This window comes from Cannabis sativa, chromosome 7 (assembly GCF_029168945.1).
Source record: "Cannabis sativa cultivar Pink pepper isolate KNU-18-1 chromosome 7, ASM2916894v1, whole genome shotgun sequence".
NCBI lineage: Eukaryota > Viridiplantae > Streptophyta > Magnoliopsida > Rosales > Cannabaceae > Cannabis > Cannabis sativa.
This window is the reverse complement of record NC_083607.1, coordinates 1,068,812-1,093,271: the sequence shown is the minus strand read 5'-3', so window position 1 is coordinate 1,093,271 and position 24,460 is coordinate 1,068,812. Positions and strand designations below refer to the sequence as shown.

At 29.7% G+C, this 24,460-nt stretch overlaps 4 protein-coding genes across 4 annotated transcripts; 2 read left to right on the top strand and 2 right to left on the bottom strand.

Annotated features, from left to right (window-relative positions):
* Positions 1 to 801: 801 nt before the first annotated feature.
* LOC115697780 (CBS domain-containing protein CBSX5) lies at positions 802 to 3,525 on the top strand. The gene is made up of 2 exons (XM_030624907.2): positions 802 to 1,520; positions 2,599 to 3,525. Exons 1-2 carry the CDS (start codon positions 1,186 to 1,188, stop codon positions 3,389 to 3,391), a joined length of 1,128 nt encoding a protein of 375 aa, XP_030480767.2. The 5' UTR covers positions 802 to 1,185; the 3' UTR covers positions 3,392 to 3,525.
* A 649-nt stretch (positions 3,526 to 4,174) lies between these two features.
* Positions 4,175 to 7,577, bottom strand: LOC115697871 (uncharacterized). Its single transcript, XM_030625033.2, has 3 exons — positions 5,517 to 7,577; positions 5,335 to 5,425; positions 4,175 to 4,720 (listed from the first exon to the last, which is right to left on the bottom strand). Exons 1-3 carry the CDS (start codon positions 7,398 to 7,400, stop codon positions 4,530 to 4,532), a joined length of 2,166 nt encoding a protein of 721 aa, XP_030480893.2. The 5' UTR covers positions 7,401 to 7,577; the 3' UTR covers positions 4,175 to 4,529.
* A 6,979-nt stretch (positions 7,578 to 14,556) lies between these two features.
* LOC115697673 (stem-specific protein TSJT1) lies at positions 14,557 to 17,204 on the top strand. The gene is made up of 4 exons (XM_030624763.2): positions 14,557 to 14,888; positions 15,644 to 15,884; positions 15,982 to 16,102; positions 16,757 to 17,204. The coding sequence occupies exons 1-4, from the start codon at positions 14,680 to 14,682 to the stop codon at positions 16,948 to 16,950; spliced, it is 765 nt and encodes a 254-aa protein (XP_030480623.2). The 5' UTR covers positions 14,557 to 14,679; the 3' UTR covers positions 16,951 to 17,204.
* Positions 17,205 to 17,808: 604 nt separating this feature from the next.
* LOC115698061 (uncharacterized) lies at positions 17,809 to 22,754 on the bottom strand. Its single transcript, XM_030625242.2, has 11 exons — positions 22,239 to 22,754; positions 22,011 to 22,141; positions 20,848 to 20,950; positions 20,718 to 20,732; positions 19,862 to 20,007; positions 19,578 to 19,773; positions 18,779 to 18,853; positions 18,576 to 18,692; positions 18,449 to 18,493; positions 18,263 to 18,361; positions 17,809 to 18,172 (listed from the first exon to the last, which is right to left on the bottom strand). The coding sequence occupies exons 1-11, from the start codon at positions 22,653 to 22,655 to the stop codon at positions 18,152 to 18,154; spliced, it is 1,365 nt and encodes a 454-aa protein (XP_030481102.1). The 5' UTR covers positions 22,656 to 22,754; the 3' UTR covers positions 17,809 to 18,151.
* Between the last annotated feature and the right edge of the window lie 1,706 nt (positions 22,755 to 24,460).

Sequence of the window (24,460 nt, the reverse complement as noted above, 5' to 3'; positions counted from 1 at the left end):
TTTATATTACGATTTTGTAGCAATAATATGTCGCCACACATTTTTAAGTTAGCATTTAACAACTAAAAGGGTACGACTGTAACAAAATCATAAAATAAAGTACTTTTGCTGATACTTTTTTTATTAGAGTCTTAAAGTATATGAGGCCTAAGACAAAATGATATTTCTAATATTTTAATGTAATGGTAAAACTTTTAAAACCTCTTAAGAGCTCAATGTTCTATCTTTCGTAACTACACATTAAATATTTTATTTATATACTAATAATTTTTTTCCACAATATTAGAGCCCTGAGCCCAAGGCGCACACCTAGCTCACCAACCCAGGTCATATGTGTAACAATTAGCGTCATAAGCCCCAAAAACTTCAACTTGATGGAGATTAGTTCCCAAATTAACTATTTTTGTAAGGGATTATTTCACAAATACACAAAAACAACAAAAAAAATTACAAAAATACGGTTTCACGAAATTTTAAATATTTTTACGATTTTTTAATTTTATTTACAAAAAATACGGTCTTTTTATGTTGTACTTTTGTTAATTCATTGTTAATTTTTTATTATTTGTATTTTATTTTTTATTGTTGTTTTAATATTATTTTCATAATACTTTTATGTCATTTTCTTGTTATTTTCGTATTATTTATATAGAAAACTGTCAAAATATAAAAAAAAATTCTTTAAAGGTAAAAATGTAATTTTTTTTTTGTCTTATGTTATTATCTTTTTTTTAGTCCTCTTTTCTAAGATATCTTTTTACTAATTAAAAATACACATGTCGAAAAATTATTAGTACAAATCTTTTTTTTTTTTTTGAAACAGATCATATTTTTTATTTAAAGTAATTAAAATTACAACAAATTATTTTTGAAAAAATAATTCAATAATATTAAAACTAAAATCACGCGTGAGAGTGGGACCCATTCCAAACCCAAAACAGCCTATAAATACCCAAAAAAAAATTAACAAAGAATAAGTCTCAATTCTCTTCTTCCTCCTTATTCTCGCATCCAAACACTCCTCTTCCACCACCATAACCCAAACACAAAACAAACCCATCCAAACACAATCTTTTCCTATTCAATTATCCAAACACCCCCCTTCTTCTTCATCTTCATCTTCTTCCTCATATAAATACTCCATTTTCTCTGAAACTCGATCTTCGATCTTCATTTCATCAGTGCATGGCAGTAGTGAGTAGTAATCTCTTATCGCGTGAGGTATCAGACCTATGTCTCGGAAAACCACCACTTAGGTCACTCTCAGCTACAGCAACCATCGCCGAAGCTTTATCGGCTTTCAAGAAACTCGGAGAAACTTTCTTAAGCGTTTGGACAACAAACGGCGACGTTTCAGGCTCTGATCTTTCTTGTATTGGAAAGGTTTGTATGGTTGATGTCATCTGTTTTCTTTGTAAGGATGAGAATTTAGCTTCTCCGGCTAATGCTTTGAATGCTCATATCTCTGTTTTGATTCCGAAGATTCCTGGACTCGTTCGCCATTTAGAACCAAATGCAAGGTTTGTATAATATATATATATATATATATATATATATATATAAAATATTATATTTATATTTACGTTTCATTTCTGTAATTTTGGTTTGTGTGTTAGGTTAAAATTTAGGTCAAATTTAGGTGACTCTGTAATCTTCAATCTTGATTTTTTTTTTGAATTATTTTTATATTTTAATGAACTGATTTAAAAATTATATAATATAAATATAATTATTGAAAAAAGAGAAGATATATTTCACTAATTTATTGTTGATTTTTTATTATTTTTTTATATTGTAAATTATTTTAATTTTGATTTTATAAAAAAATAGAATAAAAAATTATTCTGAAATTGATAGACAGGGCTAAAATCTTATTAATTAGAATTATTTTATTGATAATAATTAATTTAAAAATTATAAAATATAATTAAATGAACTGTTCTGAATTTCTATATGGGATTTTTTTTAAGAGAAATGATAAAAGATATTGAAATTATATTATTAGTAAAATTAATTATATTGTATCATATAATTTAAGGTTATATATTTAAAAAAATATCGCTAACAATCTTTAACCATAAATGAAAAAAAAAATTATATAATTATGGATTTTAATTTTTTTTTACAAAAAATATGGAGAGTTGATTTTTTGTTGTTTTCAAAATAATGTAAGAAATGTGAAAAATCTGTCAAAAAAAAAATAAAAATAGAATCCATATGTAAAAAAAGAGTAGTAAAAATGTAATGAAAATTCAATTTTAAGTACATTTTGTAATTTCCTAATTGTAGAGTATAATTTTGAGTAATAAAAAGAATATATAATCATTTGAGTAATAATTTTGAGTAATAAATTGAAGATGTTACAAAATTGTATAAAATAGGATTGAATGAATCTCTTCAGTTTTTGTTAGGGAATATATTCAAATTTAATCAATTTGACTAAACTGTTGTTAAACTCATATAATTATGTCAGTTACCGTTAACTGTTACAAAATTATGTTTAAATTAAATGTTACAGTTTTTATAATTTTGGTTTAATAATGTGGGGATTGAATCTAAATGATTTTGTTTTTGAATTTTGATAATTTTAATTACCAGTTTATCAGAGGCATTTGATCTAATTCTCCAAGGTGCACAAAACCTAATAATCCCAATTCAAACTTCAAGAAAAAAGCTTTACCAAAAACCAACCTCAAATCGTCCCAACAACAGGGAATACTGTTGGATCACCCAAGAAGACCTAATTCGATACCTACTCAACTCGATAGGCCTCTTTAGTCCCACTCCGGCCAACCCAATCAACTCCCTAAACCTAATCGATAACCAGAATGTCCTCGCCCTCAACTACGACGATCCTGCATCGTCTGCATTGCCCCTCATAACACAAAGCCTCATTAGCCAAACCTCGGTTGCTGTGATCGACGGGGAAGGGAGATTAGTAGGCGAAATCTCGCCCTCTACACTAAACTTGTGTGATGAAACCGTGGCTGCAGCTATAGCAACGCTTTCGGCTGGTGATCTAATGGCCTACATTGACTACGGTGGTCCACCAGAGGATTTAGTTCAACTCGTGAAAGATAGGCTCGAGGAGAAGGAGAAGTATAAGGCGTTGATGGAGTTTATCGAGGAAGATTTGACAACAACAACGATGATGATGTCGTCGGATGATGAATCGTTCGGGTGTGGTGGAAAGAGTGGGAGGTTAGCGGTGAGGAGTTCGGAAGCTATTGTTTGTTATCCGTGGAGTTCTTTAGTGGCGGTTATGATTCAAGCATTGGCTCATAGATTGAGCTATGTTTGGGTTGTTGAACAAGATGGAACTTTGGTTGGGATTGTTACATTTGCTTCTATGTTGAAAGTTTTTAGAGAACGTTTGAATACAATGGCCTAAGAGATTCAAATTCAAGAGAAAAATTAAGCTAAAATTACCCAATTAATTAATTAATTGTTTATTATTATGTATTGTTTTTGAGAATTTTGAACTAAAGAGAGAAGTATAAATTTATGGTGGTATCTTTTTGGATATTCTTATGATGTTCCTTTTGGACACTTTCAAAATGTGGGGACCTTAAAAAACAAAGCTTGACTTGGACCATTAAAAATGTATTTTTGATCATGGAATTATTGTGTTTTGTTGGTATAGATTGATTAGGACATGTAGATATTTATCAAAAAATAATTGAGAAATTAATATTTTATTTTAGAGTTTGTATTCATTTGGCACACTATAATATAAGTTTAGTACTTTATTTAATCAATCAAATTTTATTAATATAAACAAACATTTTTCAATGAGTTCCAAATTCATAATTACATATAATTGACAATAGTTTAGTTAAATTTTATTAAACATGTACAATTTTAAAATATAAATATAAAGTACTAAATTAATATTGTTGAATATGAGAATATTCTTTAGTACTTACATTTTTTTTTAAAGTCTTATTATATGATATCAATGGTACTTAACACTACCTTCAGATTTCAGATGATAAAACTTACAAAATTTTCTAAAATAAATTACAACATAATTAGATTTTCTTTATTCATGTTTGTTATTATTAAATAAATAGGATATACAATGATCATATGAAATATTAGAAGAGGTAGTTTAAGAATATTAATATTTTTAAAACGCATTAAGAATACTAAGTATTTCGACAAAACAGAGAGTAGAATAATAACATTATTTATTCCATAGAAGTGTTAAATAAGCAATTATTTGGTGTTATACCACTAATCCAATACATTATTACAAGTATTATCATATTACAATTGAATCTAAAATACTCAAAATAATATTAACAAGTATTATGCATAGTGATTGAGTGGATGCCTAGTAAGTTAACAAGAAAATTTCAATTCCTCCATTTATTGGGTGCCTATCAAGGAGGATTTTTTTGTTGAGTATGATCCCGAAAACATGGGAAAAAGATCGAAAAAGAAAAACCCGAAAAAGCCTTTTGAGGTTGAATGAAGGGAAATTTTGTAAACAAAAAATTGGATTATTCTAATCTGTTTTTGAAAGATTAGAATCGCCTACTGCTAAGCTCAGATATGCATGTTGATAAGGCTTGTCTTACTTGGAGATTGTTCGAGTTCATATCGAGGGCGTCTTCATATAGCCTCTTTGCTTGCTGAAGTAGCTTCATCTTTTCTTTACTACTACTTGGCCGCAACCGGGATCTTTGTTGTAGTACCATTCCCCATTTGAATAAAGCTGCAAATTAATGATCAGAGTTAGGATTAAACTAACTAATTCAATGCTTAAAAGTAAGTTTGGTTATTGACGATGCAAATGATTTTTTGGGTTCAAGAGCTAGTGAGATACCATCTGGTGCAAAATCGTTAGGATTAAACTAATTCAAGAGTAAGTTTGGTTATTGACAATGCAGACTTTTCGGGTTATAAGAGCTTGTGAGATACCAACTGGTGCAAAATCGTTAGGATTAAACTAATTCAGTGCTTAAAAGTAAGTTTAATTATTGACAACACAGATTATTTTTCGGGTTCAAGAGCTAGTGAGATACCGTCTGGTGCAAAATCATTAGGATTAAACTAATTCAATGCTTAAAAGTAAGTTTGGTTATTGACAATGCAGATGACTTTTCGGGTTTAAGAGCTAGTGACATACCAAATCGTTAGGATTTAAACTAATTTAATGCTTAAAAGTAAGTTTAATTATTGAAAACACAGATTATTTTTCGGGTTCAAGAGCTAGTGAGATACCATCTGGTGCAAAATCGTTAGGATTTAAACAAATTCAATACTTAAAAGTAAGTTTGGTTATTCACATTGCAGATGATTTTTTGGGTTTAAGAGCTAGTGACATACCATCTGGTGCAAAATCGTTGCCTTTGGACATCATTGCATCAAACTTATCAATTGCAGCTAAGAACACTTTGTCAGCATCGAAAGAAGCCTCCTGCAAAACCGAAAAACCACATTGTTTTAAGTCTTAACTACTAAATCGATTGATGATAATGATGATTAAGTAGAAATGAATGAATGCTTACTGGCCCAATATCTGCGATCAATTGTGCTCGAAAAGTAAGGGCAAGACCCCAATTATACAGAGCTCTTACATCATTCCCATCAATGGATAAAGCCAGCCTATATTTTCTTCCAGCTTCAACAAGGAGCTTTTCACATTCTTCACAGACATCAACAAGGGCATATGCAATTTCATCTTTACTTTCAGTTTGATCGCGTATTCTACCCCATTTTCCAACAGATGATGGATTACTTCTCGAAAGTAGAGTTCTCAACTCGCGGCTAATCCTTAATTTTAGCTCTCCATGAAGAAGGTAAGTGTTTCCCAACAAGCCAACAGCTAACAAGCTCATTGGCTTCATAGCTATAGCCTTCGAAAGAATATTGGCAGATTTATACAACACAATGTCTGCAAGTTCCTTCTCGTGACTATCTCTCATGAACTCCTTAGCTTGTCGAAGAAGGTCATTAGCTTCACTAAGATACCGATCAAACAAAACATCATCAGAAACCATTGAAGATGTCGAGGAAGGAATCTCATTCTCTTCTCCAGATTCGTTGACATTCATGCTCTCTTCTCTTAATGGAGATACATCGGTATTATACTCGCTCTTGTCTTTAATACGAGAAGAGCTGTAAACATCATCCGATCTCTCAAGCTTTTGCTTTCGGGCAAAGGAAGCTTCAGTTTTTGTACGTTGCTGCATTCTAACACTGAAACTTACAGATTCAAGAAGATTATCATCAGATTCTCTTTCCCATGTTTCGGTTTTATTATGATCACGATCCATCTTCAATGAAATTCGACGATTATTCACTAACTGCACTCGCTTATTATACTCATTACTGTAATTAAAACTCATTTTTCTATTTCGGTTTCCTTCATCTCCATTCTCATCAAAACCGAGCTCATTTGATGAACTGTGAGACCGAACAGAATTCCCTCCCGACTTATTCTCATCAACCGAGTGTAAAACCTTTCCTTCATCAGAACCAACTAAACTATCAACACGAGTTTCATCATCATCATCCACCGCAGCTCCAACCGTCCCTCCTCGCTTAACACTACTGACATTACCTTTTACTTTAGATGGTTTCGAATCAACCAATTTTTGTCTAAACAAAACCCCAAGAGATTGAAAAAACTCATTCCCAATTTCACCAAGTTCTTTACTTTTCTTATTTGATTTCTGATTCTCAACCAACACATCATTAGAGCTCTCAATCCCATTCCTAATATTTGAAGAAGATAAACTAATGGAATCTAAAACCCTAGTATAATCTTCCAAATCTGAAATTCTAATTTCTCTACAATCAATAGCTTTCTCTAACTTTTTCTTGAGATTATTAACTTTAACATCAAATTCATCAACAATTTCCATCAAAATCCTAACTTTATCAATATAAACCCTAAATGTTTCATCTTTAACCTTCCTATTATTATTCCCATTATAGCTCATCAATTCACCAATTCCTCCACCACGAACAACCCCAAGTGAAAACCCAACAGCAAAAACCAATACAGAAGCAGGAAATACTATAATTGAAGAAACCCTAACCCTAGAAATTACCAAAGCACACAATAACCCTAATGCAAATACGAAAACATGTTTTCTATCGTAAATTCCAACAGAAACAAGAAATTTACGAAATTGACCCGAGTCAGTAGTCTCACCAGAAGAACAATCGAGTCCACCCAGATTATCCCAGCCTCCGTAACTCGCTGACCCAGAAACGGAATTCGCTGCGACGATGGAGAATCTGAGGAATCTCGGTCTGTGAGGCCATTTCCGGTGAGAAAGGCTCCGACTTTCCCGAGAAAGTGAGGGAAAATTGAAGAGAAAATTTGAAGTTGGGAAGTTAGGAGTGGAGAGATTGATTGGGGAATGGGATAACAAGGTCTCCATTGGAGGAAGAGATTGTACGGACGAAGCTTTTACAGTTGATTCGAAGCTGAAGCTGAAAGCTTTGTTCGTTGTTGTTGTTCTTCAGAAATTTGGTGTAGAAGAAGGGTAATTTTGTCAATATGAGAAATATATAGGGGTATTTCCGTCATTTAGTCCTTTTCTTTTTTACTAGTCAAGTAATTAATTTTGGCCTAATTTTTGGTCATAAGTAATAAATGAGGTTATCATTATTCTTCATAAATGTTAAAAAGTACTAATAGAGTCTAGTATCCTCTTTGGGATTATTTTTTTTTTTTCGCGGTGATCAAAATCACACATGATTAACAAAGCAATAATTTACAATTGGCGGCGGTACCTCCTCGAACCAAGATAGCTCATTGTCTAATCGAAGAGCATGTTTTGCCAAACCATGTGTTGCAGAATTCACATCCCAAGCCACATGGGACAAAACTGCTCCCGAAAGTTTAGACAATAAAGCTATGACATCCTCAAGTAGCACACCCAGCTCATTAAAGAAGACTCTTCCTTTGTTAACAGCTGTGACTAGAGACAAAAAATCAGAAAAAAAAAAAAAAACCTCTTTAATATGAATTCTGCATGAAAGAACTCAATGAAATCCAACTAAAAGAGCCAAGATCTCCACTTGTATTACAAAAATACTATCTGAAAACATAAAAAACCAGAAAAAACTACAATGATAAGCTATAAGTAGAAACTATAGACAAAAACTACAACGAGAAACGCAACCCAAATAAACGATAAAACTAACAATGCAAAGAAAAGATAAAGAAAAAACTAGTCAAAGGGATAACCCTTTGGCTAGTGAAAAAAACCATAAAACACAATACAAACATTTTACTGAAAGCTTTGTTTCATTATTGTTCTTCGAAAATTCGAAGTAGAAAGAAAAGAAATTTCATCAATATGAGAAATATCTAGGAGTACTTACATCATTTGGTCCTTTTCTTTTTACTAGTCAAGTAATTAATTTTGGCCTAATTTTCTGGTCATAAGCAATAAAAGAGGTTTCCATACTTGTATCACTTAGATATCTCCTATTTATCAAAAAAGAGATACGTTATTCGTTCATAAATGCTAAAAGACACTAATAGTACTCAATATTCTCTTAAAAATTGTATGAACGAAGCTTTTACAATAATTTGAAGCTGAAGCTAAAAGCTTTGTTCGTTGTTGTTCTTTAGAAATTTTGGAGTAGAAGAAGGATAATTTTTTCAATATGAGAAATATATAAGAATATTTACCTTATTTGGTACTTTTCTTTTTTACCAGTCAAGTAATTAATTTTGGCCCAATTTTTTGTCATAAGCAATAAAAGAGGTCTTTTTACTTGTATAACTTAAATATCTCCTATTTATCGAAAAAGATATATCATTAGTGTCTAGCATCTTTTTCAGAATTATACAAACGAAGCTTTTACAGTGATTTGAAGCTGAAGCTGAAAGCTTTGTTTTGTTGTTGTTCTTCAAAAATTTAGAGTAGAAGAAGGGTAATTTTGTCAATATGATAAATATATAAGGATATTTATGTCATTTGGTCCTTTTCTTTTTTACTAGTCAAGTAATTAATTATGGTATAATTTTTGGTCATAAGTAATAAAAAATGTTATGTTTATTCGCTCGAAAATGCTAAAAGCACTAGTGGTGTTTAACACTATTTTTGGAGTCATATTGTTATCAGTTCTATTAAGTATTATGTCTTATATAACTATCGTTAACTAATCATAGAGCATCACTTTTAGGTGGTATTAAGCACTACTGATGCCCAATAACAATACTCACATTCTTTACTAAATTATAGTTTGTATTTTGATATAATGTGGTGATTATTTATGACTTTTTAATATATTATTTGACAAAATAGTTAATAGTTATACATATAATAATAATTTATTGATACATAATATTTAAAATGAGATTTTTTAATAATTACAGTGAATTCTCGCAAGGTATGATAATTATAAAGTATAATTGAGATCTCTTTATTATCTCCAATTATACAATTATATTGTAATTTCATTTAATTCCAATTCTCTTTTAACTTTCCAAAGGAGTTCTAAATATTCTTGTAATATTAATGCTCAATTATTGTACTAAAATTTCACTCATTTGTATTGAACTCATGTGGTGTTAAGCATCACACACCAATTTGAAGTTGTTTTGCTTTTTTTTTTTCTTGTCTATGGAGGTGGAGATGGTAATGGTGAGGTTATGCTCTTGCTTGAATGTTATGTTCATTTTTGTTGTAATAATGGTGTTCTATCACTCTATTTTTTATTACGGTTTTTCAAAGACGATCTACTTTGCTATGTATCAGTCTAAGGTTAAGATTTATCGAATATACCTATTTTGCTCAAATTATTTATGTTTATCCTTCTAGGGGATGTTATTATTATCGCGTTGTATGTTCTCTCTTTATAATTAGCGTAATTTATTGTTTGTTCGGTTATCTTTATGAGATTTATGGGATTTTATTTTTGTTTAAGTTATAGAACTTTAATGGATATATTTTTTTTTATTATTAATAAAAAGAAAAACATTAAACACTAAAATAAATGTAGTTAGACCATAAGAGCACAACCAAAAAAACATATCAAAACCAAAACTTAGAGAAAGATCAAAGAACCAACTAAGTGTTGATATGCTCACAAATTTTTCATACTAAATTATTATACATACTTATGTGGCAATTTTTTTTTTTCCAATAATCATATTGATTTGAGATGGATTTACTAAATTAAGAAAATCTTTCTCTAAATATTTGTGAATCTGTATTTTTGTAAGATTTTATGTTTTTCATATAATTTTTTTTTTAAAAAGTTTGAGATTTTTTTTTTAATGGGGGCCTATTCCAAGTTTAAGCCCAATTTTTTTAGAGGACTTAAAACCAAAGTTAAGAAATCTTGAAACAAATGTGAGAGAATAAATAATACATAGTTTTGGTTCAATTTGTGATAATAGATATTAATTAGCATGATTGATAACTAGCTTCACATCTAAAGCTTACATTGAATAGAAGGATACATTATATTCAATTTCCATATAATTAAATAAAAATATTGTTACACAAAATATCATTTTTGGTTTAACATTATAGGGTCAAAATAATTTATTTTCTTTAGATTTTTACAATTTCCAATAATTTTTATTTTCAATTATAATTTTATAGAGTCTTTTATAAAAGTACTATGAGAAATACATAAAATCTACTAGAAAACAACTTGAAAAAGCATAAAAACACAATAATATGAAAACAACAGTCCGTATTTTTGTAAAAGAAAAATTGATTTTTGTAAAAATATTTAAAATTTTGTACTACTATTTTTGTATTTTGTTTTGGGTAATTATGGAAAATTCCTTAAAAATAAAATTGTTATAATGTGTCTGTATTATTCATTAATATTTATATGTAATATTTTAGAAAAAAAGACATCATAGTGTTATTAGAGAAGTTAATTATTATCATAATTTATTGGTTGCATATGACTTCAAACTTGAAATTTGTAGATCTAAGCAAAGATAATATACATATATATACATTATATATTACTTAAGCATTAATTAGTGTGGCTGGTACCACTAATTAATTAAGTAAATACTTAAAAAAAATCAAAGATTTAAGCTTCAATAAAACTCATTTAAAGTGTGTTTAGTAGGTTAAGAAAAAATGCCTTATATAGTTCATCTAATTAAGGTAGATTTGGTAGGAATAATGATTTCAAGAAAAAGATATTTGATTGTAAATTTTACTACTTGTATTAAAATAAAATAATTGTAATGTAATATTTCAGCACATCACATTAAATTATTATGTTAAAAGTCAAGATTGCTCACCTATTAAATTAACTCTCTATTTTCTTTCTCACCAACCAACCAAAATAAGTGAAGTTATTAAGTAATTTCAAACTATTCTATGAAAAACACAATTTCAACTAATTCTATTAAGAAGATCATTTTCTTTTTTGAATAATTACACCAATTTTTTTTTTAATTTTTTAATTAGGATATCAAAAAGTTAATTGTGGTATTTATTTGAAGATATAAATATAACACATAAAGAAAAAAATTATTGCTCATAAATATAGGTAGGCCATATATGAATAAATTTTAATGAACTCTACTATAGTCTTAGATCACCTCTAAATTTTGACAAAAGAAAACGCTAAATATTATATTTATGAGAGTAATTTGCGGTAAAAATACTTAAGTTTAACTTGCATTTGTAGATAAATACTTAACAAAATTTTTTTGCGGTAAAAATACATTCTGTTAAGGATTGGAACTTCCGTAGGTACCTGACTGTTAAGTGTCATGTTAGAGTCTAATTGTCATTCCCTTATTGGTCTGCATTATTAATTTGTATTTTTTAATTAAAAATTCATTTAAAAATTTAAGAATTAAATAAAAAGTATTTTAAAATCAAACAAATAAAATAATATATATTAAAATTTGTATTTTAATTAAATTAAATGAATAATCATTAATTAAATCCCTAAACTAATGCCACGCACATGACATCTCAGTAAACTTGACTTAATTAAATTATAATTAAAATACGAGTTGGGATTTGTGAAATAATGTGAGTTTAAGTTGGGTTTTTGATTTTTATGTTTTTATTTATTTAACTAAAATACGATTTTTAATATATATTATCATTTTTATTTGATTTTAAAATATCTTTTTTATTTAATTCTTAAATTTTTAAATGAATTTTTTATTAAAAATACAAATTAATGATGTGGACCAATAAAAGAATGACAGCTGGACACTTAACGGCCAGGTACATACGGAAGTTCCAAAACCTTAACAGAAGGTATTTTTACCGCCAAAAATTTCTGTCAACTACAAGTTAAACTTAGGTATTTTCGCCGCAATTTACTCTATTTATTATAATATTTGCTATTGATATCGATAATTTTTAGATCCCTTCTTAATAAAGAATATGTGAGAATAAAAATTAAAATAATATTTTAATCTACAATCAGCACTTCGTGATTTTAAAATTGTAAAAATTACAACGAAATTTCAGTATAGTACAATGCAGTTTGAATGGTTTATACTATCATTATTATCATATTATAATGAAAATTCAAAAAATTAATTTAATAAAATTTTAACAATATCTATAACAAAAATCTTACCAAAGTTTTCACATTATAATATATATATATACTAATCATTAACTCATTGTAATTGTTTTTAAAAAATAATATAATATACACATATATTATATATACTAGTGCTTATATGAAAATAAAAATAATATATTTTAAAAAAAAGTAATTTGCGGCATAAATACTTAAGTTTGACTCTCAGTTGCAAATAAATACCTAAATATAATTTTTGGCAACACCTAAGTTTAACTCTCAGTTGCAAATAAATATCTAAGTTTAATTTTTGGCGGTAATAATACCTAAGTTATATTTCTGGAACTCTGTAGGTACCTAACCGTTAAATGTTAAGCCATTATATCCACGTGTCATTTTCTTATTGGTATATTTGAACTATTTTTTTTAAATAATAAAAAATTTAATAACTTGGACCAATCAGGGATTGCCACGTGGCAATTTATTTAACCAGGTACCTACAAAAATTCTAAAATTATAATTTAAGTATTATTACCGCAAAAAATTAACCTTAAGTATTTATTTGCAACTGGAAGTTAAACTTAGGTATTTATGCCGCAAATTACTCTTTTAAAAATTAATAACTTTGTAATATATAGTGCGGTGCAATTTAAACTGTAATTATTAAATTTAAAACGGCAAATTGTACTGTACCGTGAGATTTGGTAGACATGCAAACTACAATCGCACAATAAATAATTTCAAACTGTATTTTTTTTTTTTTTTTTTTTTTTTTTGCAGTGTGGATAATTTGATGAACACCCACTATTTGTACTAATAACAATGAATTGTTGGGATTAAATTTGATTTAAGAGGGTAATTAATTAATTAAGAAAAAAGAGGAATATTAATGTATTGAGATGGGTCACCACGTGTGAGATAGTCAAGTCTCACTCAATGGCCTTATCCAAATGCAATGCTTTTTATTTTATTCATTAGTCAAAAACACCATTACCACTATGTCAATATGATGACTAGGATCACCCTCATCTTCTACTATACACAATTAATCATTATTATTATTCCTTTATTTATTTATTTCATATATATATTTTTTTCCCATTCCCCAAGATGATAAAACTTATAAAAGAAATGTAATGATCCAATTAAATAAATAATTTTTATTTACCAATAGTTAAAATGATATAATATAAAAAGAATATTTTATTTTAGTTTATTAAATACTAATTAAGATGCACTTATTTTATTTATTTATTTTTTTTTTTGACAAGATGCACTTATTTGATATTGTTTAGAAAGAAAAAAATTAAGGTAGAAAATATTTAATGGATAGCAACACCTTTTTCTAAGGTGATTTATATTTTGTTACCAAAAAATTTATCTTCTTAATTAATAATTATATGCTGTTATAATGGAGTAGAAATATTTTAATTAAGAAATGAAACAAACAATTAAGACATATTAGCTCTTTATCAATTTTTTAGGTGGAAAAGTTAGATATTTTTATTATTGTTTCTAATAATAATAATAATAAAAAAAGGTTAAAAAGTATCTGTGTATACTAATTCTATTTTAAATAATTTATAATGACAAAAATAAAATTTACATATTGTACTAGTTACAAGATTATTTTTTTATAAATGTGGTAAGTAACTTTTTAAATCTTATTTTTGATAACAAGTAGTCTTAAATAACTACAACGCACACAATTATTAAAAAAGTAGACTAAAAAAGTTTTCTAAACACCGAAACAGTTATAAGATTTACTAGAACGACCTTTTTAAGGGGTCTGTACAAATTTTTTTAATAATTTTTAAAGAATATTACTAAATAATTAAAAAGACAACTAATAGCTAAAAACTCATAAAGAAAAGTATTAGTTTTAAGTTAGATTCGGCGTTGTTTGAAATTGTAATATAATAGTATTAGTATTACTAGGCTTAATCCTCGGATTTGGATAATGTTGCCACGTACCTTAATTATCTTTTTCACTTTCTCTCTCCTACACTTTTCAATGTGTAAATGTATATATATATACCCATATGAGCTTACCATTCTTTCATATCTATATTCATCATCATCATCATCATCACTCTCCCATTTTGTGTTTTTGATTAGATTATTTTCATTTAGCACAGAAAAAGATTAGTTTTTTGTTTTTAAGTGTTTTTGAAAATGTTGGCAATATTTGATAAGGAATTGGTTCATCCACCACAAGAGCTAAATAGCCCTAATGTGGATTCAAGAAAGGCAAAGTTTCCTCAAGAAATTCTTAACCATTTCTCATCTTCTTCTGATAATGACAAAGCTTTCTCTGTTGGGTTTGGAAACTCTGCTCTTATGGCTTTTGTTCCACAAGAAATGTCTTTCTCTCTTCATCAAAGGTATATATAAATATAAATATAAATATAAATATATATATATGCATATGTTTGATTTCTGTTGTTTTTTGTTTGGTTTAGGTTGTTTTAAGTGAAAACAAAGAAAACCCATTAAGCTAAATCTAGTGTTTTACAAGATCTAATATTAAACATCTAAACTTGGTGAAGTTACACATAGTATTTGATGTTTTGAAGTTATATTATACATCATATTTATATTTATATATATATTTATTAAGTGAAAACAAAGCAAACCCATTGAGCTAAATCTAGAGTTTTACAAGATCTAATATTAAAAATCTAAACTTGGAGAAGTTACACATAGATGTTTTGAAGTTAATACATTATATATAAGTGAAAAAAAAAAAAAAAAAAAAGCAAACCCATTAAGCTAAATCTTGAGTTTTACAAGATCCAATACTAAAAATCTAAACTTGATGAAGTTACACATAATATTTGATGTTATGAAGTTATATCATACATTATATATAATTGAAAAACAAAGGAAATCCATTAATACAAAAAATTCAAACTTGGTGAAGTTTAACCTTACTCACAATTTTATTAGATCTATCAAATCAATTTTCAACATCTTTTTCTACAAATCCCACTTTTACCTTACACAATTTGTCTCTATACATCTTTTCTTTAGTTAAATGGTACTAAATATAATGGGTTCAAATCTTGTAATCCTTGTTATAACTTAATTTTCCATTTTTTTAGAATCAAATCTAATGAAATCAATAATACTAATGCAGGTTGTTCTGTGGTTTGGATGACATATATTGCACTTTCATGGGAAGCTTACACAACTTATGCAGTCTCATTAAGCAATATGGTCTCTCAAAGGGTAGTAATGAGGCAATGCTAGTGATTGAGGCTTATAGAACCCTAAGAGACAGGTCACCATATCCAGCTCATCAAGTTCTTAATGACCTTGAAGGAAGCTTTGCTTTTGTTGTATATGATAGCAAGGTTGGATCTGTGTTTGCAGCATTGGTAAGTTTTCATACTAGAAAACTACATTGTGTTAATTTTTAGTTATAAATGGTGATATATCTATATCCTTGATTGTAATTGTATCTAAATAATGCAGGGTACTAATGAAGGAGTGAATCTATATTGGGGTATTGCAGCAGATGGATCAGTTGTGATTTCTGAAAATTTGGAGCTTATTAAAGCTAGTTGTGCTAAATCATATGCTCCATTCCCTAGAGGTATGCCTCTTTTTCAACAATATTTATAGATAAAGAGAAATGTTAATATTTGCTTGTATTGATATTGGTGTAATTAAGTATTAGTTATTGAGCACCACAAGCTAACTCCTTACCTACTTTGACACCCAATAATTGATTAGCGGTTTCTCATCATATTTACTAAATCAAAAGATTTAATACTACTAATAGTTGCTCGTATTGGTATTAGTGTAATTAAAATCGCTTATTGAGCACTATAAGTGCCTAATAGAATTGCTCGTTGTATAATGTAACAACATTGATATTTGACATTTTAAGGTGCTCAACACCATACAGATTTGACAATCAATGCCAATTTTGGTACATGAATAAGTTGTATAATGTAACAATATTGTTATTTGATATTTTAAGGTATTCAACCCCATACCAATTTGGCACTCTATAATTAATTAGCAGTTTCTCATATTTTTTATTAAATCAAAAGATACCAATAATAGTTCCATGTAATGATAAGATACCTCTCAAGCTCAAACAAATTTTCTTTCATAAAAAGCCAATAATAGTGTGTGTAATGTGTAAATATAGATTGGTGGGGTGTCATTTTCATAATCATTTTGAGTCATAATAAATAGGATTAATGGTTGTTGTTGTTGTTGGTGGTGGTGATTATTGCAGGGTGTATGTTTCACAGTAAACATGGTTTGACAAGCTTTGAGCACCCAACAAAGAAGATGAAAGCATTGCCTAGAATTGATAGTGAAGGAGTCATGTGTGGGGCCAATTTCAAGGTTGATTCTCAATCAAGGGTTCAGGCTATGCCACGTGTCGGCAGTGAAGCCAATTGGGCTACTTGGGGTTCACAAGCTTAGATACTCTTACTACTACTAATCAAGAAGGAAAAAATATAAATAACCTCATTGATTTGTTTTTTCACTTTCTTTATCTGTTTTTGTTAATGCATAGAAGGTTTTGAGCTATTTTTTTTATTATAAACACAAAAAAAGCTTCAATCCCTTCTATGTATTTTTTTTTTCTTTTAATTTTATTTCTTCTTCTTTTGTTTCTTTTAACTTGTTGTATAAATTCCATTATCCATCATGAATGAAAGAATGGCTTTGTCTTATTTCTTTTTTTTTTAAATAAATCAATAGATCAAATTCCCCTTTGAAATTTTGGAAAGTTGGCCACTTGGCAAAATATTAAATTGAAAAGCATTCAACACCATTTATAATTAAAGTTTTACGATTAGTTAGTGATGTTTTTTAAAAATTATTTTTTTAAATGATATAAGATCCAATATTCAATTAATTAGTATAACACCGAAATAAGTACTAAGCACTATTGTTATTTTTTAACATTTATCTAAGTTGAATAATATATACACAATTTAAATCTTTTAGTTTTAGTTATCTACAAGTTATAAATTCAAGGACTATTTTGCTAATATAAAAATTCAAATTGGTAAAATAAAAAAAAGTTTTAACTTTTTCATTGAACTTTAAGCAAAGCATAAGAAACAATAGATACATTTTCCTTATTTGAAGCATTATAAAGTTAAGATAGATTTTCCATTAAAAAAAAGGTTAAGATAGATTGATTTATGTTTATATAATAAATAAATAAAAGTTTAAGCAAAGCATAAGAAATAATAGATACATTTTCCTTATTTGAAGCAATATAAAGTTAAGAAAGATTGATTAAGTTATGTTGAAATAAAGCATTTTAAATAGGAGAAATAATACTAATAAAGTAAATAAATGTTTACAAGATTGTAAAAGAAAAAAAAAAAAACTATTTTATATAATAATAATTTACAAGCTTGTTTAATTTAATCAGTTATTATAAAACTATGTATTAGCTCTAAAGTAATGGACATGAAAAAATGACCAAATTACCCTTCTAATTGAAAATGATTGAAAAAAACACAGAATTTGAGTTGAGTGTAGGGAATAGATTTATACTCATCAAAGCTCATAAGCAAGCAGCAAAGCAAGAAAATATTTGGCTCCATTGATAGCTCAGTCCCGAGCGCCAACTATGCAGGCCGAGGCAGATGAATCTACTCGAAAATTAGTCCAAATCGACAAAAATCTGCAATGAATCAAGAAAGGTAATCAGATTTGTTATAAGATGAAATTTCAGTGTAATGGAATGAATGGTCATTGAACACAGAAAAGTGACCTCTAAGTCTTGTAAAGGGTCATAAGATTTCTTTTCTATTGCGTCGAATAATGTAATCCCAGTAATTTTCTGAACTCCGAGTTTAGTAGCAATGAGGTTCTGAAAAACAAAACAGAAACTGAAAAGTTTTGATAAATGTATTGGAAAACAAAAATCAAAATAATGAAGTTGATCATGGTTTCATACCAGAGAAAAAGTTGAAGAAGCAAGCGGTTTAAGTCTCGGTAAAACCTGTTGTATAGGATTGAGATCAATAAAACTCGATATGGAAAATTCCTTATGATGAAAACTTTCTACAAAGATAAAAGCTTACCACTTTTTGAAGACCGTTAAACACAATGACTCGATCGGCGTCCAAACCATCTTGTGATAGCCAAACTTCAAATGGCCCAAGTTCTTTATCTGTTTGGTTAGTCAGATGCAAATGTAGCTGCAACAAGTAATTTTTAGCTCAGTTCGAACATTATATTTCTCCATAGACTAACTTCGAGTTTCATCGAGTAAAAGAAAATTTACCAAAAAGGGTCTTTCCAAGATGACAACAGATGGAACTTCGACAACTTGGAATTCGATCTCCTTGTGTGTTATAGCCTACAGAAAGAGTATATGAACAAACAAAATAAGTAAACTTTGATTTTGATTTTCATGCAAGTGGAAATTATGGCATTGCGCTAAGAATAGAGTGGTGTGGAATTTTGTGTGATTATTGAGGAAAAGATTACTCTAGGGAAATACTAAACTGTCTCGAAAAGTTTGAAACTTTGTAATTCTTTCTTTGATGTCAATAAAATACCTATTCTCTACTTCTTTCAAGAACTGAATTGGATCAATAGCTTAACATTATCTATTAAAATTGAGAAAACCCCATGATTTTTTTCCCACCCACAAGTAAAAGAAACTATTCCTTATCCTTGGGTTGTTATCTTCAACCTAAACAATGTCTTTTAGTTACTTATATTATCACACTACATGACATAAAGTATTAAGTAGGAGTGATATTCGGTAGGTTTTTACCAATTTTATAATCGACTGGTCAGTTGCGGTTGTTATTTTATGAAAACTGTAACTGACCGTTGAGAAATTATAACCGTTCGAAACTGACTGTATGTTTTTCAGTTTTTGGTGGTTTAGCCAATTTTCTTTTTTCAAAAAACCGTAACCGAAACCGACAACCAAATTCGATGACGACGTGAAACCAAAAATTCGGTTACAGCCTGATCGGTTTCGGTTTTTCAGTTTTTACTTTCACCCCAATTATTAAGATTTTCTGAAAAAAGAAATGTATGTTCCTCTAAAATGGGAGCAAAACACTTACGCTGCCCAAAATTTGCTGGGTTTGTAGTCGACCAGGTTCGCCCAGATTAGTTCGCCATGTTATCTGAAGCTTACCAAGAACATTACTTCCCTCAACTTTAATCTGTGCAGAATCAGTAGATGACTGTTTTAACTGATAAAGATAGTTATAGATTCCTCCTCCAGATTTGACAAGAACTGGTGTCTTAATTATTTCGCTGAAAAAAATCATTAAATTCGTCAACCAAAGGGAAGAAAGTATATTGAATCATAAATAATACCCGAATTCAAAATACACTGACTGACCTTGCTTGAGAATTACTCTCAATGGGGTGCTCGTCTGCCATTAGTATTTTGGCAGTCCAATTCGGAGCTGGTTCAAACTCAACTTGATCCATGAAAAGGTTTGATTTTGTATGGTTTTCAATACAAGCTTCCAAAAATGTAGCTTCCTACGAGATTAATTCGATTATCACTTGTATAAGAAATAATTTGACACAGAAAAAAACATTTCTTACAGCAATGAAGTAAAAAGAAAATACAAATATAGGCAAAATGTATCAAATATATGCTAAAAACTCGATTCCTCATCTAGGACAAAACAACTATAGCAATTTCTATATAGGTACCGACTTTGAACTCGAATTTCAGACCACATGTCCAACCATTTGAGCTACCTCTTAGGTGCTTCTTGGGTGGTTTTAACTCACTATACTAAGAAGACTAGTGGCTAGCGCAACTTCTTGCTAAACTATTACAATATTTGGAGACCAATATACTATAACAATTGCAATGTAGGTATCCAAGAGGGGGTCAATCTCGGAGACCTTATGAGCCTAACCATTTTAGCTACCCCAAAAAAGTTCTGATTCCTCATCTAGAACAAAAAAAGCTATAGCAATTTCTATATTGGTACCCACTTTGGACTCGAACTTCAAACCACATGTCCAACCAACCATTTGAGCGAGCTACCTCTAGAGCAACTCCCCGCCTAAACAATTCCAAAGTAGGTATCGAAAGAGGGTCTCGAAACTCGGAGACCATATGAGCCTGACCATTTCAGCTACTACACCTATAGAGTGCTCCTATAATTGTTAAAATTGCTCATAAAAGAATTGATAAAACTTACAACCAGAAGAACAATTGATCAACTTTGTCATACCTTAACAACACGGACCTGCAGAAAACAGAAATTAAACAACATAACATCAAATTCACTAACTACATTCATTCACAGACAAAAAAAAGGAGAGTAATATCAACAAAAAAGGAAATTAGATTTGAACAAATACCTTAGTCCTAACTGACAAAGGATTAGCAACGATGAATTTGAAGAACTGGGGAAGATATTTACGCTCACCATCACCATCATTGTACAATGCAGTGCAAACCAACCTAAATTCACATCAAGAATATATCATATCATAGCATCACTCAATTCAACTAAAGACTAACTTTATTCACCTCAAACTCATGCACATTAACAAACAAATATATATGACAAAATTATAGTAGGGACACCACTTTTTTAAAAAAAAATTCATCCTTTTTGAAAAATTCTGAATAATTTATGATATCGAAAACATAGTTCAATGATCCAGTCACACACGTGCTTGTTTCTTTTTGCAACAAGATAGTTCACATCCAGTTGCACACATGCTTGTTTCTTTTTTGCATTTGTGCATTTGAATGTTTCAACCTTGTGTTTTTGACACTATAAACTATTCTAAATTTTTAGAAAACAGGTCGAGTGTATACCAAAACAACAATGTACATATCACTCATATAAGAAAATCTTAGTTATAATTTCTCTAAACAGTAAAATTTTCCTATATATATCATTGCACAATGCAGTGCAAACAAACCTAAATTCACAGATCATATCATAGCATCAGCTCAATTCAACCAAAGACTCTAACTTTATAATATAAATACATACATACATACAGATATATATATATATATATATATGTGACGGTCTAATATCATAGCATAAACTCAATTCAACTAAAGACTTTAACTTTATAATATATATATATATGTGACGGTCTAAGCATCCCATCCCTTTTCAGAAATTCTGAATAATTTACTATATAAAAAACATAGTTAAAAGATCCAGTTGCATACATGCTTGTTTCTTTTTGCACGTGTGCATTTGAATGTTTCCTTCTTGTGTTTTTGACACTATAAATTATTCTAAATTTTCAAAACCAGGTTGAGTACATACTCATATAAGAAAAATCTCAGTTATAGTTTCTCTAAGCAATAGAATTTTCCCATATATAAATATATATATATATATATATATATCTCATTGCACAATGCAGTGCAAACCAACCTAAATTCACATGAAGATCATATTATCATAGCATCAACTCAATTCAGCTAAATACTCTAACTTTATTATATACATACATACACAGATATATATATATATATGTATATATATACGTACGTGTGAGGTCCAAGTTCCTTGACATCATGTTCAACAATGAAATCATATCTTCCTCCAGCTCGAATAGACTCAACCGGAGATTTCGAAGTATCCAAAAGCAGAATCCTCTGTCTCTCAGTTTGAATTTCCGCCTATTACATCAAAACCAAAATTAATCATTACAAACGAACAAAAACCAAAAAAAAAAAAAAATCGAAATCATTTCAAAACTGAGATCAAAATCAAAACCTTAATAATCACATCCCTAACTTCAAAACTAGAGCTGTTATTGATACTAATATAGCTACAGAATGTTTCGCCCAAATAAATAGCTCCAAAAGCTTGAGGAAGAACGAGGAGTCCAGAGAGACCGATTGAGTCGGAGAGATCAGGGAGGAGGAATCTAGAACGGTAGGTGAGATCGGAATCGACGGTGGAGGAGGATAGAGAAGGGAGAAGACGAGGGAGTTGGAAGGCGGCGATTGGATCGTCGAATATGTCTTCGCCTACGAGGAGATCGGTTGGGTCGAGACGGAGTGGGACTGGATCGGAATGGAATGAAGGTCTGCATAGTCTCATTACTCTGAAAGCTAAGGAATGGGATCCTCCGGTGGCTCCGGCTCCGCTTCCGCCTCCGCCGCCGCCGCTTTGGCCGGTGGAGCTCATTTTCGAATCTGAAGAGATTTTTCACTGATTTTTTTTTGGAAGTTTGGTTGTTTGAGTCGTTATTTAGTTTAGATTCACAAAGCCTAGTTTGTTAAGAGTAATATTGTATAATACTCTGGTAGATAGATAAAGTAATGTATTATATTAATTATTACGATCATATTTTTTAATATAATTTAAGTTGTATTATTTAATACATAATATAATGGTTTGTTATAATATTTATAAAAAAATTGGAGTTAACTTCAATCTCCGACTAAGACTCGGATCTCGGACTCGGGACACGGATAGATTGAGGACCCGGATCTGGACCCGAGACCCAGACTCGTGACTCAACCCGTAATCGGTGTTGGGGTCGAGTGTATTGAAAATATATTATATTTTTACATAATCTATTAATACAGGTCAATAATAAACATAGTATTGTATTAAATAAAACTAATGCAATACAATGTAATCTAACAAAATACAATATAATGCGGCGTACTAAACGAGCCTAAAATAGTATATTTTTTATGGCTAATTAGAGTTTTTGTCCCTGAATTTTGACATGTACCAAATCATGCCCCTTCAACTTTTTAAATCGTTAAAAATTTCCCATGAACTATTGAGATTGTTAAATTAAGGGTTTTTATCTAATTTCATTTAATTTTGCTAATATTTCGATTGTCCATATACTAAATTGTGTCTCCGAACTTTAATAATTACAAAATCATGTCCCTTGAACTTTAACATGCACTGAATTGTGCCCCCTAAATTTTCATTCACATCAGACTTTCTTTAGTAAAATTAGGCAAAAGTCCTTAAATCTAACAATCTCAATAGTTCGAGAGAAATTTGTAACGACTAAAAAAGTTCAGAGGACATGATTTGGTACGTGTCAAAGTTTAGGGGGAAAAATCTAAATTAGCTTTTTTTAATTAATTAAAATAAGAGTAATTTGCGGCAAAAATACCTAAGTTTTATCTCGAGTAGCAGATAAATACCTAAGTTGTATTTTTGGCGGTAAAAATACCTTCCGTCACACTTTTGGAACTTCCGTAGGTACCTCTCCGTTAAGTGATGTGTAAGTGTCCACATGTCATCTTCGCATTGGTCCACGTCATTTAATTATTATTTTTATTATTTAAAAATCATTTTAAAATTAAATAAAAATTAAAATTAAACCTAATTAGAATTTTAAATACAAAATAATAATAATAAATTAACATTAAAAATTTAAACTGAATAAAATAAAAAAAAAAATCAAAACAAACCTAAAACTAAACTCGTTCTCATCTCTCTCTTCTCACAGGTTCCCTCTCCGTGCACCTCCGCCCGACCCTGGTTTCTTCTCCGGCGCACCTCCGTCCGACCTCCGTGAGCCATTCCGCCACAACCGATGGACGAGATTCCCACTACCCCCAAGATCGCAAGCATCAGACCACACCGAAGCTTGTTCTCCCTCTCGATCTCGCTCGAGTTCTCTCCACTCTCTCAGTCCCTCTCTTTCTCGATCCACTCTCGCAGTCCCTCTCTTTCTCGATTTCTCTCTGCTGGGGTTGAGTGCTGGGAAGCTTGAGTGTTGGGGTTGCACAACGACATCTGGATCTGGGAAGCTTGAGTGTTGGGGTTGCAATCGCCAAGAGGACGACAATGATGTTGCAATCGCACAAGAGGAAGACGATGATGCTTCTGTGCACTCAAGAAAATCGCACAAGGCTTCTAGGTATTTTTTTTTACCTTTTTTATTTTTTTCTAAGATGTTTCAGATGAGGATTTTTGTGGATTAAATTTACTGGGTTTTTTTTTTTTCAGTTTTGTGA

Excerpts from the sequence above, each read along its gene's own strand:
- LOC115698061 (XM_030625242.2), bottom strand. The coding sequence starts at position 22,655 with ATGAGCTCCACCGGCCAAAGCGGCGGCGGCGGAGGCGGAAGCGGAGCC. Across the intron at positions 19,774-19,861 it reads GAGAGTAATTCTCAAGCAAG|CGAAATAATTAAGACACCAG; the intron begins GTCAGTCAGTGT and ends GATTTTTTTCAG. Across the intron at positions 18,362-18,448 it reads CTTCTTCAACTTTTTCTCTG|AACCTCATTGCTACTAAACT; the intron begins GTATGAAACCAT and ends TTTGTTTTTCAG.
- LOC115697780 (XM_030624907.2), top strand. The coding sequence starts at position 1,186 with ATGGCAGTAGTGAGTAGTAATCTCTTATCGCGTGAGGTATCAGACCTA. Across the intron at positions 1,521-2,598 it reads CATTTAGAACCAAATGCAAG|TTTATCAGAGGCATTTGATC; the intron begins GTTTGTATAATA and ends TTTAATTACCAG.
- LOC115697871 (XM_030625033.2), bottom strand. The coding sequence starts at position 7,400 with ATGGAGACCTTGTTATCCCATTCCCCAATCAATCTCTCCACTCCTAAC. Across the intron at positions 5,426-5,516 it reads TGATCGCAGATATTGGGCCA|GAGGCTTCTTTCGATGCTGA; the intron begins GTAAGCATTCAT and ends TCGGTTTTGCAG. Across the intron at positions 4,721-5,334 it reads CAACGATTTTGCACCAGATG|CTTTATTCAAATGGGGAATG; the intron begins GTATGTCACTAG and ends ATTAATTTGCAG.
- LOC115697673 (XM_030624763.2), top strand. The coding sequence starts at position 14,680 with ATGTTGGCAATATTTGATAAGGAATTGGTTCATCCACCACAAGAGCTA. Across the intron at positions 14,889-15,643 it reads TCTTTCTCTCTTCATCAAAG|GTTGTTCTGTGGTTTGGATG; the intron begins GTATATATAAAT and ends ATACTAATGCAG. Across the intron at positions 15,885-15,981 it reads GATCTGTGTTTGCAGCATTG|GGTACTAATGAAGGAGTGAA; the intron begins GTAAGTTTTCAT and ends TAAATAATGCAG.